The 18,825-nt window shown below is 39.9% G+C and overlaps 1 protein-coding gene across 4 annotated transcripts in view; it reads right to left on the bottom strand.

The window, feature by feature from the left end:
* LOC113656789 (protein unc-13 homolog B) overlaps nt 1–18,825 on the bottom strand; it is a 75,410-nt gene that overhangs the window by 35,503 nt on the left and 21,082 nt on the right. For 3 of the 4 annotated variants that reach the window (XM_047818337.1, XM_047818335.1, XM_047818336.1), the window contains 6 exons: nt 18,640–18,757; nt 17,912–18,035; nt 17,676–17,749; nt 17,277–17,322; nt 16,814–16,849; nt 16,126–16,339 (listed from right to left, as the gene is read on the bottom strand). In XM_047818337.1, coding sequence (XP_047674293.1) covers nt 16,126–16,339; nt 16,814–16,849; nt 17,277–17,322; nt 17,676–17,749; nt 17,912–18,035; nt 18,640–18,757 — 612 coding nt within the window. The remainder of the gene's footprint in view (nt 1–16,125; nt 16,340–16,813; nt 16,850–17,276; nt 17,323–17,675; nt 17,750–17,911; nt 18,036–18,639; nt 18,758–18,825) is intronic. The other variant, XM_027168186.2, reaches the window with a different exon arrangement.

The raw sequence follows: 18,825 nt of genomic DNA, 5'->3' as shown, positions 1-18,825 counted from the left end.
TGGAAGAACCAAAATAAGAACTAAAAGGTTTTGCCGTCTCAGCAGCACCTGACAGTAAACCTCCAAAGGATGGTGCCGGCAAGTCAAATAAGCTCTTAGCGGTAGGTGAAGATGGATGTTTCTCCTGAGGGGTAACCTCATCAGTGTGGATTAGAGATGTTATTGCTACATTAGATTCCTCCTCCAAGACACCTTCCTCAGATTCTTTATGGTTAACAGACATTTCTGTGATCTCTATGCCACTACTTCTGGACTCTTCAACATTTTCAACATCAGACCTTTCACAGACTTTCACTAGTTCCTGCCCCAATGCCACTGCTTCAGGTTCTCTAACTGTACCTGACTCCTTGCCAACAGAACATCTTGGGTTGTTAATGTTTTTTGCTCCTTCATGGTCCTCATTCTTGAACTTGCTTGCCTCCATTGAGGATTTAGTTTCCTCCGGCCTAGCAGCATTCTTAGACTTTAATAAACCAAAGAAATCACCCGTTAGGGTCTCTGTGGAGAGGCCAGCAGATAAATTAGTGTGCAGGTTGAAAAATGAGGTCTTTTGTTGTTCCTGAGTGCTTATACCTCCAGTTGGCTGGAATTTGAATAATGAAGGCTGGGATGATGTGAAGAAACCGGAGGTTGATGGCTTGCTGGAGGCACTCGGTCCAGAGAACATAGACATGAATCCAGAAAATGCAGTTGCCTCAGGTGGCCTAGTTGGTTTAAAGGGGCCTTGCTTTTCAAGTTTAAGTTGGCCAGGAGACTCTACCATTCTTGGTTTAGGTTTGTCAAGCAATCCGATCATTTCTGGTAGTGCATGTGGCTGTGACTGAGTAATCCCAGCAGACAATGGTTCTGAAACCATTTGAGCTGGCATATTAGTTACTTGTTTTTCAGCTGTTTCTTGATCTTCAACTTGGCTTGGTAGAGAAGGAACCAGCTTATCATAGAGGTCATTTTTAGGCAACTCTGTATGGTCTTTGTCTGCTTCGGACCACCGTTTCTCTGATTCATCCTGGTTTTGTGTTTCTTTACTGTTCCTTGATTCTTCCAATTTCTCTGGAATTTCATCAGTTTCAGTTGGGCTCTTAATATCCACAACTTTTCTGTCCTGTGATAACTCCAGTGTTGATGGCATAGCAACAGTATGATTTACATAATCCACAGGTTTGTTCTGAGGTAGCTCTACTTCTATAGTTTCATCGGATATATCTTCCTTTTCTGATTCTAAAGATGTCTCATACTTCTGGGCTTCTGGCATTTCTGCAGAGTAAGCATGGCTATCGATTTCTTTTCTTGTATCCAATTTCAGTCCTTCTGTAAAATTTTGCTCATTTTTCTCAGACTTATCGGTTATTTGGGCATGGATGACATCAAATGTTAAGGTTTTTTCTTCAGTAATTATGTAATTTTCTGGACTTTCAATAACATTAACAGAGTCATCAGTGTCAGTTTCTAAATATTGTTGTTTTTCTTGTGTTCGATGTTCCACAATCTTAATTTTAGTTTCTGAGTCCTCAATTATTTGAGCATTCAGAACTTCATATGTCGCTGTTGTTTTCTTTTCAGAAATCTTACAATCCTCTGGATTTATCATAACTTGAGAAGATTTCATTTCAGTTTCAGTACTGATTTTGTCATGATTTTCATTAGATTCAAATATATCTAGTTTTTTAGGAAGATCCTGTTCAATTTCTTTGGGTTTGCCTTGTGATGATTTACCATATTTGATTTCACCATTTAAAGAAGTACATTCCCTGGATATATCATCAGGTTTTGTAGTGGCTTTATCTTCAGCTACAGGTTCACCCGGTCTTTTATCATCCATGAAGGACAAAAGGCCAAATTCCCTTATTTTCTGTTTGTCTGATGTGCCTCCAAGAGAGAACACAGAAGAAACTTTAAACAGACTTTCTGAGTCAGATGATGCTGTCCCACCAAACTTAGAAAACAGACCTTTTCCTGGTGGCTCGTTATTGGAACATTTTGGATCAGTTTGTGTTGGGAACGACTGAGCACTGCTCCCACCAAACATGGAGAACAAGCCAGAGCCAGTGTTATCTTTGGGTGTGGTTGACCCAGATAGGATACCACCAAGAATTGAAGCTCCTGAAGCAGGTGGTTTTGGTGTTGCTACACTAGCAAGTGTTTGCTGGTTCAGTGAACCACTGAACATAGAAAATAATCCTTTTCCTGGTGACTCCTTGGGTGGTTGTCCTCTGGGTGGAAGGCCTACAGTAGAAAATCCTCTCAGGACTGTTCCCGGGGAATATGTTGACTCAGGGCCTGGGACTGCCATATGGCCATGTCCAGGTGTTCCAACTGGACCTGACACAAACTGTTCTTTTGAATCAAATCCAGGTGGACGCCTTGGTCTCAGTCCTGATGGACCACAAAAACCTAGCGTTTGTTGAACATTGCTTCCACTGAACATAGAAAACAATTTCTTTGCAGGTACTTCTTCTGATGCCGATGAAGCTTGGCTTTGCTGAGGACTAGCACCACTGAACACTGAGAACAGATTAATGCCTGTTGATTCTTTGGTGGTGGAGGTTACTGGAAGGATGCCACCAAATACTGATGATCCAATTTGAGTCTGTGAAGAGGCACTAGAGGGCCCTCCAAACAATGATAAGGTAACTTTGCCAGATTGCTCCTCGAGAACAGCAGTGGGTTGTAATGTGCTTTCCATTGATAACACATCTGTACTTAAAACCTGATCTTCTGTGGATGATAATTTGTATAATCTAGCATGTGCACTTTCGTGCTCCTTGGACATATCAGATTTGTCACCAAAATCACTGGGACCTTTTTCATTTTTAGGATTTATCAATTCTTTGGTCAAATGTTCCTTACTATGCCAAAGACATTCTTTTATAAAAACAGAAGAGACTTCAACATCATCCTCCTTCATAGGTTTTGATATTTCTGAAGTCTTAGGACTGAGTTTTTGGTCCTTGAGTGCTGAATTCTCTTTATTTTCAGGTGATTTATTTAGCTCAGTGGACATAATGTCTGTCATTGGGGGAGTGGTTTCAAATGGAAAAAAATCTTTATTCTGAGATATCAACACTTCACCAGATTTAATAAAGATGGAGTCCTCCTTTCCTGCAGATGGACATTCTATTTTATGTGAAGTAATATCCTGGATCAGTAATGAACCAGATTCATGTTTCTGAGTGTTTGGAAATTTTTGGGTTAAAGGAATAAATCTGTTAACTGAGACATGCATGTTACTCTCTAAGGCCTCTGTGGAGGCTACTGGAATAATTATTGTGCTTGAACCTATTTGATTTTCATCAATTTGTGAAGTGTGTTCCTCAGTGACAGACACAACTGCTTCACATGTTTCAAACAATATGGAATGCTGCTTTGTGTCTTCACCATTCACACAAGCATCATCTCCAGTTCCATGCATGCACACTGTCTCTTCATCATTAGGACAGCCATCATCTGGCTTTAGTGTAATCTGATCGATCAACATCTGTCTGGAACGCAGTCTAGTAAAACATAAAGTTCTCTCTTTTATTTCAGTAGGTGAAATAGGTGAAACGGCATCAAAACATGGAATCTCCTCAAGGAATAACATCTTAGATAAAATAGATCCAACGGTGTATTGCTTCTGAGAGAAAATGTCTGCGTCAGTTTGCTCACCTTCACTGGTATCTTGCTTTGTAACAAGCTCTACAGCCTGAACACACTCCTGTAAATTGTAGGATTCTGAACAGGTTTTACATTGATCGTCAGTTGGTATAATCTGCTCGGGAACATGGGTAATATGGATGTTGTTACAAGTTTCTACTGAAGTCAAACTAGTCCATGTTTTATTTTTTGAAGCAGATGAAATCATCAAAGAAGATTCACAGTTTGTTTTGCTAACCAATAAGTCTGCTTCCTTATCTGGTATCTTAGGTTGATCAAGCAATACAGAAGATGGCTCCTGAGACTCCATTTCTACATCTGTTATAATAATAGTGGGTGCCTTGGAGACATGCCTGGGTAGGTTACTCTGCTGATAAACTGGATTTTGTCTTTGCAATAATGGTGAGATGTGTCTATCAAGAACAGTTCCTGGGGTAGGAGAACAACACTGTTTGCCATGTGGGGAAACAGTGGGAGGTGGGGCAATTGGTGTGATATTTTGAAGCACTGTGGATGAACATTCCATAGGAGATGATGTTGGAGATGGTTCTGTAGTTGGAGATAATGAAGTTAGTGGTGGTCCCATGGGTAGATTTTCAACATGTCCTAAGAACTGAAGAGGTTCAACAGGAGTGCATACAGGAGATTCAACAGAAATATGTGATGTTTCTTTATGCATTGGACTTGAAGTAGGCAGTGACAGTGGAAGAGATTCATCAGGTTGACATGCTTTAGGCTTCACTGTATGCACTGAACTACTCATGGGAGTTTGAGAATAATATCCTGGGCTTGGATGAGGCAAAGGCTGTGAATATCTGATTGTGGTTGTTGCAACACATCCTGGATTTGGAAGAATCTTAACAGAGCTGTATGTCATAGAGGGCTCTGCTGTGTGTGCTGCATTTGGAAGTGGTACTCCTTTGGAGTTTATGACATCAAACTTTGAAATCAAACCTTTAGCTAATCCAGTGATGTTTTCAGTTTCAACTAAAGTTTGTCTGGAAGATAATATAGTTTTGGGAACTGTATTTATGGCAAAGAGAGGTTTCTTTTCTGGCTCAACCGAAGAACCATTAAAGGTCAAGCCTGACTGCACTAAAAAGTCTTCAGATGTTACGTTAATTTGGGACATATCTTGTCTAACTGCCGGTTCACTGGTGCAAGGATTCATATCTGTTGGCAATGCAGGAAAACTCCTGCACACATTACTGTACTCTTGTACATGACTAGTTATAGAGGACACATCCTGTCCACATAAAATGGTATCTACTGAGGTACAGACTGAAGCTTTGTTTGAGTTTAAGACATGAGGTATTTCTGGTACACAATTTGGTGAATTAAGAATAGGAACCCAGCTTTGAATGGTGTTTTCTCTCAAACTTTCCACTGTTGATTGTTTGATGAGACCTTTGGATCTGGAGACTGCCCTTGATCTGTTACATTCAGTCACCTGGGTAAACAGACCATCATGTTGCATACATTTTGGAATATTTAAAGGGTGTCTTGTAAAGTCTGACTCTTGCATTTCAGTAGGATTTTTTTGCTGAGTCTGAATTGTGGACAGAGAATTAGTATCAGGTCTGCACACAGGACTGCCATCTGAGATAACACTTTCTTCAAGACTAAGGTTCTTATTTGTGAGCTGTGCATTTTGAAAAGAAGATTCAATAGTAATCTTTTGTTCAACAGAAAATGCAAACAAAGGTTTTGTAAGAATATTTAACCCAGCCATGTTGAAATTATTTTCCTTTGCTGTTCTTCTAAAATTTGTTGATGTATTCTGAGTAATGTTTGGTTTTTGTCTTCCAAGAGCCCAGAGATTATATTGCTCTGTTGTGCAGATTAGCATCTCATCTGTTGCCAAAGATGGTAATTTGCATTGACTAGGGAGGAAAGAATTTGTTGTTATTGAGAGATCTTTGATCCCAGAAATTTGTGTCTTTGCATCCAGGGCAACTGTCAAATCAATAATTGGTGCATGATTTGTTTGGTTAGTTGTCTTCAGTCTTTGTTGAGACCTGAATTTATTACTTGACGTACCCTCTTTCATCTTTGTAAAATCCATTATCTGCCCGTCCTGCGTATTGAATAGATCATTGCACTGAGAATGTGGATCTCTAACTGATAAGTCCTTTGGCTTACTCTGGGCTGTCAATTCTCCACTGTCTTTCAACAAGGGATAAAAAGGTCTATTACTGTGGTAAGTGGATGTCTGCAGATACGAACGTGTGTCTGCTGTATGATGTCCATTGTTTAGTAATTTCACAGTCTGTCTCTGATTTTGAGACACTTCAGGAGCTGAAATGGCTTTAGCAATTAAGGGCATGCCAACCAAATCTTTGTTACTATTCACATTTTTTGTCTGAACAAGAGCCATTACTTTGCCAGGTGACATTTCAATAATTCTTCCTGCTGCTTTGTCAGGTTCCTTAATTGCTGTAGATAGAGACATATCAAGAGTGTTTTTCACTGAGTTTGCAGGTGCTGAAGGAATATTAGTTAGTTGTGAGCCTGAAGACCTTGATCTTGATGCTAAAGAGGCTGTACATGGTAATGTTTGGTCATACAGAATTTGCTTTTCCCATTGGTTCTTATTTAACTCTCTCTGCAAAGTTTCAGGTTTTGTGGGTTGTTCTTTAGTGTTTACCGTTGATGGTACACCAACCAACCTTTGTAATGCTTGAACATCATTGATGGAGTTTGTTTTTTCAATTTTGTCCATTCCAGAGTAGCTTGTTTGATTTAAATCCTTCGAAGACACATCTAATGACATAGCTATACCAAATGAAGGTCCTTTGGTATTAAACAAGGGATTGTTTTTTACCAAGGGCATAATCTCTAAAGATGATGGGTTGCCAGCTGGTTTTTGAAACATGCCCAGAGATGTTTTCAGATCCATATTTGCTGGAGTCAGTGCAGAGGGTGTTTTGTTTTCTTTTGCATTTTGTCTTGAATACTGACTGACTGTTTCTACAGACTGATCATTTCTGATCATTGGCCTTACCTGAGGTGCTGCTGGATGCTGCTTGATTATTGTAGCTTGCGACTGATATCTTCTAAGTGGTGGTTTTTCTTTAGTTTTTCTCTCTGAGTCTACAACCAAAGATATCCCACCACAGTCCTCAATTAAAACAGAAGTTGACCGTGATCTTCTCCTTACAAGTGATACTGCATCATCTGAAGAGACAATTGTTTCCTCAGCTGGTTTTGAACACATATCTAATGTGTTCTTAATGGAATTTGCTGGAGCTGATGCATTCTGATATGACTGAGAAAAATGTGCCGACAAATGTACGTTCCTGTTGTAAGCAGTTTGGTGTCTGCACAGGACAGGGCTTACTCTTGAGGTTTCTGTGTTAGACTGTAGAGGTGAAACTTCCCCAATCATGATTTTTTGTTGCGACTTCATTTGTTTTACCTGTACAGTAGAGGGATCTACAATCAAAGGTAACCCAAAAGAACCATCATTAATTTCTGCAATTGAGGTCCTTCTGCTCCTTACGAGAGGCATAACCTGGGTTTCAGCAGTTGTCTTGTCCAAAGGTTTAACCACTGGTGCTAAAGACATATCTAAGGTATTTCTGACTAAGTTTGCAGGTGCAGTGTTCTTACAAGGCTGAGAAGTTGGAATTCTTTTTATGGATTCATTTAATAAGAAGGACTGATGTACACATTGAGCAGATTGTGATTGTAGGTTTACTGTTGAGTATTTCTTTATTTCAGGGTTTTTAAGCTGTGATGATAAAGTTCCTTGAGTTATGGTTACAATTACATCTTTTTGGTCTTGACCATTATCAGTTTTCAATCCAATAAAATTTGGAGACACCTTTGGGGATGTATTGATAGATTTTCTGCCAGAGATTTCAGGTGTTGTGCTTATTTTAGAACATTGAATCGAAACTTGCCTGACAAGCTTGGATGCTATACTAGTTGATGAAGATGTGTGGTGATCAGTCCTATGCTTAGAATTCTTAGAACTTGATGGTCCTGAATCTGGTGGACAAAACTTTGTGGAAGGAGGAGCAGAAACAGTTCTTGGAGGTAATCCAGGTATTTTCTTGGAGGTAATCCAGGTAAATGGGAGAGGTATGGCAAGTTCCAGAGCTGGAAATGTCATATTTATTTCGTCACCCTCATCTTTAATCTCAACAGTCAGATCAATTCCTACATCCCCACTTGCATCACATGTCAACTGATGTTTCTGTCTAACTTTCTTCAATCTGTTTTTTGTGAAGTCAAGTATACCCTCAATTTTGGTGTCATTATTAGAAAAATCTGGCAATAGGCGCAGAGTATTGCTACTTGAGCATTTCACTTTGTTTCTTATTGATTCAGAAAAGTCTAAAGGTATATTTCTTATAAGAGAGTCTAGTGCTTGGTTTGGTCTATTATAAAGTAAATTTTGTGGTGGTGGTAATTGTCGTTTTTTATGACACGCAGCATCTGTTGGTGTTTCTGGATGTGATCTGGTTGATCTGGTAGATGCTTTAGAGGATATTGGAACATCTGCAAGTTTCATTAGAGCATGGTGAGTCTGTGGAACAATTTTAGAATCTGACAATTTACTGTTTTGTACTAATGTAGTGTCAGAGATCACAGAGATTAGAGGATTAGAGGATTCAGGCTCATTCCTCCCTATTTTTATTTTTTGTAGTGTTTTGTAAACACTCAAATCAGCAGGATGCTCTGCCTGTCCACATATGGAATCTTGAAGCATTTCAGAAAAACATTCAAGATTCATATTCATAATTCTATTACCTTTTTCAAAGGCTGAAGACAAATCAACAGGAGAACTGGAAGCACCTGCTTGACTATTACAAGGAGCCCACATTTCATCTTCACTGAACAATGGTATCTTAAACCCACAAAGTATTGTCTTTGGTTTATCTTTTTTCTGCAGGATATTTGATATATTCTCTGCAATTTCCTCTAAATGATGTCTATTCTCCTGGGTAGCATATGCATAGAGGTGCTTTCCACTCTGGTCAGTTAGCAATGAATATATATATTCCTCATCTGCATAAATATAATATCCACAATCACTAGCCTCATCTGGCCACCACATTCCTTGCTCCAACAGTGAAAGCCATTGCTGATACCATTCTGGATCCTCAAAGATCATTTCATCGTCTGTATCACTAATGGTTGCAGAAAAGCTGCTGAGGTCAACTGCACCCACAGTCAAATCTATGGGACCTTTTTTGACTGTAAGTCGTTTAATAAATTTTGAGATATCAAACTGTGGCTTCAAAATGCCATTCTGAACAGGTTTGACATATATCTTACAGTCAAAATGTGACTGACTGCGTGTTAAATTTGCTGGAATTCTTTTTGAGTCTTTCTCAATGCACTTGCTTCTGCTTGTTTGATTACTAAAATTATCCACATTATCACAACTTTCCCAACATTTATTGCTCTTGACACTCATGTCAAATACAATCCTATCATCCTCTGCATCGGCCTGTGGAAGTCGTTTATTAAATGATGAGCTCTCTATATTCTGCCAGGGATATGAAGGTATGTGAAATTGCCTGGGATCCATAGTTTTCAAGTTCCACCATTCAGGCTCCTGCATGATTGTTTCATGATTGATTGATGATGCAGCCTCATGAAATCCTGTATAATACTCTTGCGCTTGTGCTTCCAAGGCTTCTAATAAGGCATAATCATTTAGCTGTTGCCAAAGAAGGGCCTCTATGAGGCATTGCTGTTCATACAGTTCTGGTGAAACTATACCATGCTCAGCAAATAAATTTAAGAGATCCTGATATCCATATTCAGTGGCTGTGCCATATAAGAGTTTTTGGACTTCCTCTAGGTACAGCTGAGTAGACTTCACTGCTGGATGCAGTGTTAAAGGTTTCTCACTCTGAGTGCTAGTTTTTGCATCTGAAATACTGATGCTAGAAAAGTTCTCTTTAGTCTGTTTATGGAATATCTGATCAAAGAAGCCCTTTTCTGATTCCTTAGATATTGCCATCTTACTAATTTCACTGGCCCCTGATTTAAAATCTCCAGCAGTTATACCCTGTCCAGCACTGAAATTGTCTTTTGTTTCATTTGTCTCCTTTAATGTAGATAAGCTGTTGTCCTCTGACCCTGTAACAAACAATCCTGCCAGAAACCCTTTCTGAAATGGTGCTTTTTGGTCCTTCTTGGTTTCATTACCCCCATCATGGGTGGACTCTTGCTCAATTGGTTTAGCTCTTTGAATCTGTGGACGATTCTGACCAAGTTTACGTTCTGGATGTTGGTGTGGTTTCTGATCTGAAAGAATGTTGCAATCGGACTTATCTTCAGTCATTATAGAAATTTTGTTGAAAAATCCAGACAAAATTCCACTTTCTTGAACATTGCACCCTTTTGATTCTATCTTGTTAGGTGTCTGGGAATTTGATTGAGACTCTCCCTGTTGTAATTCTTCTGATGTATCCATCTTTAAAATACTAGGCAAAAGAACTCCTGGTTGGCTTTTCTCCTGTGCTGCTCCTGATGATGGTGGTGCCGTTGGAGCTTGTTGAGCCTGTCTATTGGATTGCTGATGTAATCCAATCGAGGGATCTTTCTGTTCTGCAGCGAATGTTTTAGAGGCTGTGGTTACTGTACTTGTTTTGAAAACCTCAGTTTGGACTTGACTTGCTGGAAGTGATTGTTTTCCTTGTACAGGATGTCCTGACCTACATGTTTGTTGATTGGATGAACCTTCAGCCACATGATGTTTAGGTGGGGTATCGGTGGAAGTCAATTTGTTAAATAGACCAGAAAACAGACCTCCCTGTTGTGACTCGGGTGCTGCAGCTGGCTGTACTGGGATTTGATGTTGCCTCTGTAAGGTCTGTCTGTTACCCTGCTGCTGTTGCTGGTGATTTATTTGTGTTTCTGAAGGAGCTTTTTGCTGTTGTGAAGGGGGCTTGTTAGAGAACAGCCCTGAAATAAGACCAGAAGATGGTTGTGTGGCTGTATTTTGATTCAGGTCTGACTGGCTGGACTGAGAAGCCGTGTCTACAATCTTATTGAACAAACTGGAAATAATTCCAGCTGATTTGTTTGGCTGTGCCTCTGCATTAACATTCTGGAGAGATACCTGGCTACCACTATTGACTTCTGAAGTGCTAATTCCAAATAAACCAGAAAGAAAGCTTCCTTGTTCATCAGAAGCAGGTTGTTGTGATGACTTGGGGTCTTTGCTAACAGCTGGGAGATTGGATTGCTGAGCAGTACTCTCAGCTACAGATATTTTGTTCAGAAATCCTGACAGTATTCCTCCAGTTGCAGAAGGTTCTGCTGACTTTTGATTGGGCTGAATGCCTGTACCACTTGGCAGTTGTGTACTTGATTGAGCCAGTGCACTTTCTGTTAATTTCAAGATTCCACCAAATAGCCCTCCTGATTGGGGTGGAACTGGTGCTGCATTACTCTGAGTAGTTGGTTGCTTATGAGTTGGCTGCTGAACACCAGAGGTTCCTGGCTGTACTTGCTGTTGATCAGGAACTACATTCCCATTGGCACTAGCATTTTCGCTACCTGATAATTTAAAGAGTCCTGATAAGAGACCTCCTGGATGAGCTGGAGATGTAGCTGTTTGAGATGGTGGTTGGTTTGACCCTTGAGTGGTTGTTGGCTTCAATAAAGCTTGACTGCGTTGTTGGACAGGGGTAGCTGGAGAACTTGAAATAGCATTACTGCCCAATTTAAAAAACCCAGACAAAGGCCAACTACTTTGTGGAAGTGCAGTAGTATCAGTGGATGCAGAGTCCTTACTTATAGCAGTCTTACTACATTCATTGCCTTCTGATATGAAAATGCCAGAAAATGAATCTTTTCCTTCACTAGAATTATTTTCATCATTTATATGCGAAGCACCTGTATACTTTATTTTCAATGAGCTGTCCTCTTCTGATTCCTTGCTAAATAATCCTTCCAGGAAACCTTTCTGTGATGTTGCTTGTTGTTTCTGTGATTTTTTTTGGACACCAGCAGGTGAGGTAGAGCCGAGCTGACTTTCGAAGTTAACAGGTTGCTGTTGAGAACCATCTGGTTTGTTACCTGTGCCAGCATTTTCTGTAGAAGTCATTTTGAAAAGCCCAGAAAATAACCCTTTTGACTGATGTGTGGCAGCTTGTTGAACCTGGCTCTCATTTGTACTGTTGGTGATCGATGAAAATAGTGTTAAGAGTAGTCCACCTTCTGAAGGCTTATCAGAAGTTTTGTTGCCACCAGACAACACTGTTTGTAGGTCCTGGGGTTTAGACATTGCTTCTTCTTCGGGCTGGGCCTGGTCTTGATACTCTAATGTATCTGCTTGAGTCATAGTTTTTATACATTGTTCCTCGTTCCCAGCGTCCATCAAGCTTTCAGGGAAAGACTGGACATCAGACTTTGGTGTTGTATCTTCTTGTACCATTTCTTTTGGCACTGCAGAAGAATCCTCAACTGTTTCAGGTTCCACTACAACAGTTGGTATGTTTATTGTCTCTGTTGGTTTTGATGGCAATTTTGTAACTGTTTGTGGTTTGGGTGATTCAGTAGGACTCATTTTGAAAAGATTAGAAAACCACCCTGTGTCTGTATTTCCCTTAGGGGCACTCTCCAGGAGCAGAGCACGGCTTAAAAGAGGTGATTTGGTAGAAGCATGGGAAACATGTAGTTTTGAAGTTGTTGCATCTTCACCAACTCCCAATTTCAACAACCCAGAGAGAAGCCCACTCTCTTGTTTTTGAGCTTGAGGAGTGTCAGGATTATCTGAAGAAAATAAGGAAAGCTTTAATTTGTCTCCAATGGTTCCAGTGGCTTGTGCATCTTCCTGTTTAGGGGCTTCAGCAGATTTAAATATTGAAAACACAGAGTGGCCAGATGGACTTTCAGCAGTTTTATTGATAGGGGCAGAGGTTGTTGTCATGAAAGATGTGAGTGACTTTTTGAAAGGGCTGAAGAATCCAGTGTCATCTGCTGTTGTTTGAGCAGATGGATTTTCTTCTGGTTTATGAGTCATCTCTTTAGGAAGGACATCAGGTATTTCTCCCGAAGACTCTGTTTCTGGTAATAGTTCCACTGATCCACTGCATGATCCTCCACAGGAGGACTGATGTTCTGGTTGTGAGGCTGATTGCTCTATTGACAAAGATTTAGCTTTATCCGTTAATACTTCTTTTGAATCAGTGCTTTCATGAGATTTGTTTGGTGTCTCTGACTGGGTTGCTTCACCTGCTTGTTTGTCTCCAAATATCCCAAAGTGACTCAGTCTTCCCAAGACAGAATCAACCACAGACTGGGGCTGGTTTGTAGTGGATCCCTGAGTCTCAGGACTAGTTGTATTTGCTCCCACCTCACTAACTGGGTGATTGGCCTCTGTGGAGTGAAGAGGCAGAAGTGGTTGCAGGGGGGATTTTTTATCTGCATTCAGCTCTTGATGAGCAGGTGGAACAACAGCAATAGGAGTTGGGCTGCCATTTGATTTTGGTATGTAGGACAATAGTTTAGAAAAGCCTGACTCAGAGTGATGAAGTAAAGGAGAGCATGTTGCTGCTGTTATTGTTGTTGTTGTGGTATCTGTAGTTTCACCTGTTGACTTGGCTCCTACAAGTGAACTAAACAAGGAGTTCATAGCATTTTTAACCCCTGTGATTCCCTGTTCCTCTGCAGCTTCATCTTCTACCTCATCTGGTTTGATATCTTTGTGTTTTTCCTTGTCAAACCTCTTGGATTTGCCATCAACCTTGTGCATTTCATCATACTTACTAATCTCCTCCTCTCGTCCAGCAAGATATTCAGTTACTGTATCAACAATTCTCTGCAGTTCATTCATCGTATCAATGTAATGGTCTCTTTGTCTTCTAACTGAGGAAACATCAACTGAAACTTGATTTCCATTTAACTCATAATAACCATGTTCCTGTTCACCGTAAGATGAAATATATTTCCCGTTGTTGTAGTAACTGTCATTTTCACATTGTGTATCCGCATCGATTGATGCATCTAAACCCTGCTCAGATCCAATAGAAAACAGAACTTCTGATCCTTCTGACTCATACTCACTCCTTCGCCTCATCCTAGCTTCCTCCTTCTCTCGATAGATTGCATAGTTCTCCAGAATGTCACCAATATGCATTTTTGCCCACATTCTTGTCTTGTACAGAAGATTTTCTTTATATGACTCTTGGGTTTCCTCCTGTTGTAGCTTCCCAACTGATGGAATGAAAGATATCTCTGGAGGAGATGTTTCATCCTCAAAGCTTCCTGCTTCTTTACAGAGAAGGCGAAACTCTCTACTTCCCACATCAGGTGTTTTCTTTTCAGAGTTTCCGGTCTCATCCTTGTCGTTAGACTCAGGAGACGTCAGCTCACACTCCACAGTCTGATGAAACTGCCTCCTCTTACACTCTGGATTGTTCATCATCCGATATATTTCACTTTTTATTACATCATCATCATCATCATCCCATGTTTTCTGTTCTGAATCCAGATAGTCATCTAAGATGTTGTCAGTGAGGTTGTATTTAGTCTCCCAGTCCTCCACACCCATACCTGAATCAACAGGTATGATCCTCACCCCAGCTCTACTGCTCGGATGTCTTGTGTTCCAGGTAAAAACAGGACGCAGAAAAGGAACGTAAGAAAATAAAAATGCAAAGAAAAGAAAGTGTTAGAGACAAAGCATAAGCCAAAACCAATAACGGACTTATTAAAGAAAGTAAAGAAAGAAGTATAAAAAAAGGAAGAAAACATAACATTAATGTAAGACATTTTGAATTAAAAAAAATGTATGGAATCAGAAATTATGTAAAAGAGACAACAGAATGTACTGTAGGTTTTAAACAATGGTCCGTGTTTCTTTTTTTTGATGGCTTAAATTAAAAAAAGAGAAAGGAACTTCATTTAAATTGTTTCTATTCCATGATAACTTAGTCTTCACTTTTCACTTTTTTATACTCTAACATTTTTAAAAGTTGAAACCATAAGCCAAAAATTTTACTGAATAATTCATTTTAAAATGTTCTTTAGTAGAATTAGAAACAGACTTTTCTGCACTTATAATACCCAACGATCAACAAAACCTGTCTGTATCTGTTGTTTTTTATTTTATTTTAAAAGATGCTAATTGATGTTTAGAACATACAATAATTACAGAATGGTTTTTGCTTTGCTTTTGTTTTACAACTTTCGAATCATTTAGAGGTTAAAATTAATAAAGGGTTTTAAATGAGCCGGTTGTGTCATGAGCATGTAGCTTGAACAATAAACATTAAAGTTCACTGTCAGCACCTGATGATGTTCTAACATGGATCAGTTTGTGCTTTTTAAAAATAGCAATCAGGAGACAGAGACGGAGCACAACAGGAAGGTCAAGGTTCCTAAATCTATCATTAAATATTCTAAAATATTTATTTGCATTTACAGCGTTTGGCAGATGCCCTTATCCAGAGCGATGTACAAAAGTGCTTAAGTTTCTATCATTGAATGCATGAACTCTTAAGATACCATGGGCCTAAATCACTGTTCAAAGTTTATATACATATATACAGTACTGTGCAAAAGTTTTAGGCAGGTGTGAAAGAATGCTTTCAGAAATATAAATAACGAGTGTTTATTTCTGTCATTTTACAAAATGCAAAGTGAGCAAACAAAAGAAAAATCTAAATCAAATCAATATTTGGTGTTACTACCTTTTGCCTTCAAACCAGCATGAAGTGATGGCTTGTCCCCCACAGAGCCTGATCTCAACATCATCGAGTGTGTCTGGGATTACATGAAGAGACAGAAGGATGTGAGAAAGCCGACATCTACAGAAGATCTGTGGTTAGTTCTCCAAGATGCTTGGAACAACCTACCAGCCGAGTTCCTTCAAAAACCGTGTGTAAGTGTAACCTAGAAGAATTGCTGCTGTTTTGAAGGCAAAGGGTGGTCACACCAAATATTGATTTGATTTAGATTTCTTTGTTCATTCACTGCATTTTGTTCATTTATGAAAGCATTCTTTGTTTACAGCATTTTTTCACAACTGCCTAAAATTAAATTTTTGCACAGTACTATATACAATATACTATAACAATACACATACAACAAACACAGAGGAAAATGATAGTTGAAATATTTAATATGTTCAACTCGCATATAAACAAAGGACTCTTCCTGGACTCATTCTAAACTGTACTGCAGTGGTTTTCTTTAATATTTGGAGTTATAAATATTTGATTTCTTTACTTGATGTTGTGAAACAGGCAGAAAACTCAAAATATCTTCAGTATTTTTACTTTAATAATTAATTCCTAGTTTAGTATGTGCCATGAAAAAAAAAAACCAGAATCCTGTTTCTTTTTCCCCCATTTTCATTTTGGAATGAAGAAACAGAGAACACAGCAGACACAGAGCCCAAACTGGAAGTTGTGTTTTGTTTCCATAATAAATTAAAATGTTCTTTCTAAAGACTGTTTCACATGAAGGTGTTCAGATGTTTTCTTCTCTGTGTGTTGAGTGTTTGTGAATCTCCTGTACCTCTGAGCCCTTCCTTCCCTGTAGTCCAGCTCATAGCTGTGCAGTGTCTCGGTTCCGGACTCTTTGGCTGGTGGTCGTGTTCTCCGGCTCACAGGGTACTGGTGGACAGAGGAGTTGGGCTGGGCTGTGGTGTAGTATCGTGGAGGACGGCTGTTGGTCTCGCTGCGGTAGTCACTGTCTCTGTCGTCCACCGCGCTGTCATGATCATCTAGGGCTGGAACCAAACACAGAACTCTGATGTATCCCTCAGGTAGAACAATACATCTATTCAGTAAACACACTGTTACACGATAGATGGAGATAAGAGAAGACCATGCGAATGAGGACAGCAAGCACCAGAGGACACACAGACCACAGACGACTAAATCTGACATTCAGATGATGATGATGATTATTATCTGTTTGTCAGTACAGACCACACCCTCAGCTGAAGGCCAAACAGAGAAAATGTGGAGCTGTGAAAAAAGAGGAGAACTCTGGGAGTCTTCTTCTTGGCGTTCAATGCTCAGATCTGACACTTATTAAGTCGGAGATGAAGAGACCGATGGTGAATGAGTGGATACAAGAGACATGGGAATTTGGTCTTGCTCATAAACAAGTGAGAGGAATGAGAAGATGGGTGAATAACAAACTGGTTGCATGTGTTATGATGGATGGCACACTGAAACACACATTGTAAACTACGTACTCTGCTGCTCACTCCATCCAAAATAAGTCCAGCTGCCTGGATGTGTGAAGGAAAGTCACATAAATAAATCCAGTTCTTTTCTGAGTGGTTATTTTACTTGGATAAGAGTCTAAAAAGGTTTTTACTAATAAACACAAAGCTGGTACAGTAAAAAACTGATAAATGGAGCAGTGTGTTAAACAGCAATGTGCTAAATAATGGCCATATGCCGCCCTCTAGCGGCTGAATAGAGAACTGAGAACAAAACCTAGAATCATTGAAACATGTCCATAAACAAAACATTTCAGACAAAAACATTAACACAATTATTTTTGCAGGACAGTCAAGATGCTGAATTAAATCTAAACTGCAACGTAATACAAAGCTCTAGTGTATAAACAGACCTGTAAGCCAAATATCTTCCCAAAAGCTATTCATTAATTTGTGTGAGGTTTTCAAACAGATAAAATAAGTCTTTACTCACAGCACTGTGAGGGGACGGAAGGCATCGGCAATCCACACTCTTCATCCTGTACACAATAATACATAAACACACAACACAACGAATCACAACGCAGTAACTCAGCATCTGCAGCAGGTGCCGACAGAGAGCAGAGAATAAACTCTTAATGACCTCACGGTGTTATTAAAGAAAAAAAAAAGAAAAGCCACTCTGTGGTCTAAAGGTGTTTCTGGAGACAATAATGTTCTCCACACAACATCTGAGACCTGAACACTTTCTGTGTTTTCTCACTTTACTGAAGAGTTAAATGATTTCAGCGTGTTCAGTAACCCTGAATCATGAGTCGTGTGTGTTAACCTGAGCGTTAAAGTCAGTAGTGCATGATGTGCAGATCATTCCTAACTCCTCCTCCCTCTTTACCTCATCGTGAATCCTCATGGCATTGATGCGCTCCAGCTTCTTGGTCCAGTACTGAGCCTCGTCCTCTGGAATGTCTGTAAAAACACAAAACGCAGTAAAGGACAGAATTCACAGTAAACTGCTTGGGTAACTCACAGTGCACAGTCTGAACTTCCTCTCCACCCACACACAAACACATTCAATTCAGACATTTCTCTGGGTCTCTGGGTTCATGGACTCTTAGTCTTCAGTCTCACCGAAGGGAAGCTCAAAGCGTGCATCCAGCAGCACCAGATGAGGAGTCGGGTTCTTAGTGCCGTAGATCTCATCAGCCTTCATCAAGACCTCCGAGTCCAATAAGACCCACTCACCCGGACCCTCCTGTAGGGGGGAAAGGGGGGGGGGATGACAACATGGTCACTGCAGATATATAAGTCGAACAACCACTTGTCTACAGAACACACACCTACACTCATCTTTTCTGTCATATATAAAAACATGAGCAATTAATCAAGCTGAAATTCAGTGAAACATAAAGACGCTGAGTGACTTCACTACTCACTCAAACCCTTTGTCACAACTGGAGGAGGCTTTGCTAAGAAAAATGTATTAAAAACAGAAGCAGTGGGACTAACTAGCTGAACACACTTCCTGTTGTTGTTATGGTAACAGTAATGCTTGCTCCACATGTGCATGGGTTTGGTGAGATTCTACAGAACCTACAGATTAAACCCAGTTCAGTATGGAGAGCAACATTCCATCAGGAATCTGCAGGTGGACTCACATGGAACTGAGAATAAATATATGATGAAGGACACATAACACACCAACAATGAACAAACCAAAACCAGCTTCAGACATACACAGACATAGAGCATCTCCTGTTTGTGAGTGTGTGTATGTGTGTGTGTGTGTGTGTGTGTGTGTGTGTGTGTGTGTGTGTGTGTGTGTGTGTGTGTGTGTGTGTGTGTGTGTGTGTTCTCACCTCATCTGATTGGCGGATGGTGTTGAGGGGGATCCAGGCTGTTCCCACCATAGTGTCCCAGATCAGACCTTTATTCCAGAGCTCCACTACCAGCCCCAGGTCCAAACGATTAATTTCACTGAACACACACACACACACACACACACACACACCATGCTCAGGTCTTATCATCTTTCTGTCTACTGC

The sequence above is a fragment of the Tachysurus fulvidraco genome, chromosome 9, assembly GCF_022655615.1.
Source record: "Tachysurus fulvidraco isolate hzauxx_2018 chromosome 9, HZAU_PFXX_2.0, whole genome shotgun sequence".
Classification (NCBI taxonomy): Eukaryota; Metazoa; Chordata; class Actinopteri; order Siluriformes; family Bagridae; genus Tachysurus; species Tachysurus fulvidraco.
Note: the sequence above shows the minus strand (reverse complement) of the source record. Positions and strands in the feature narration are given on the sequence as shown.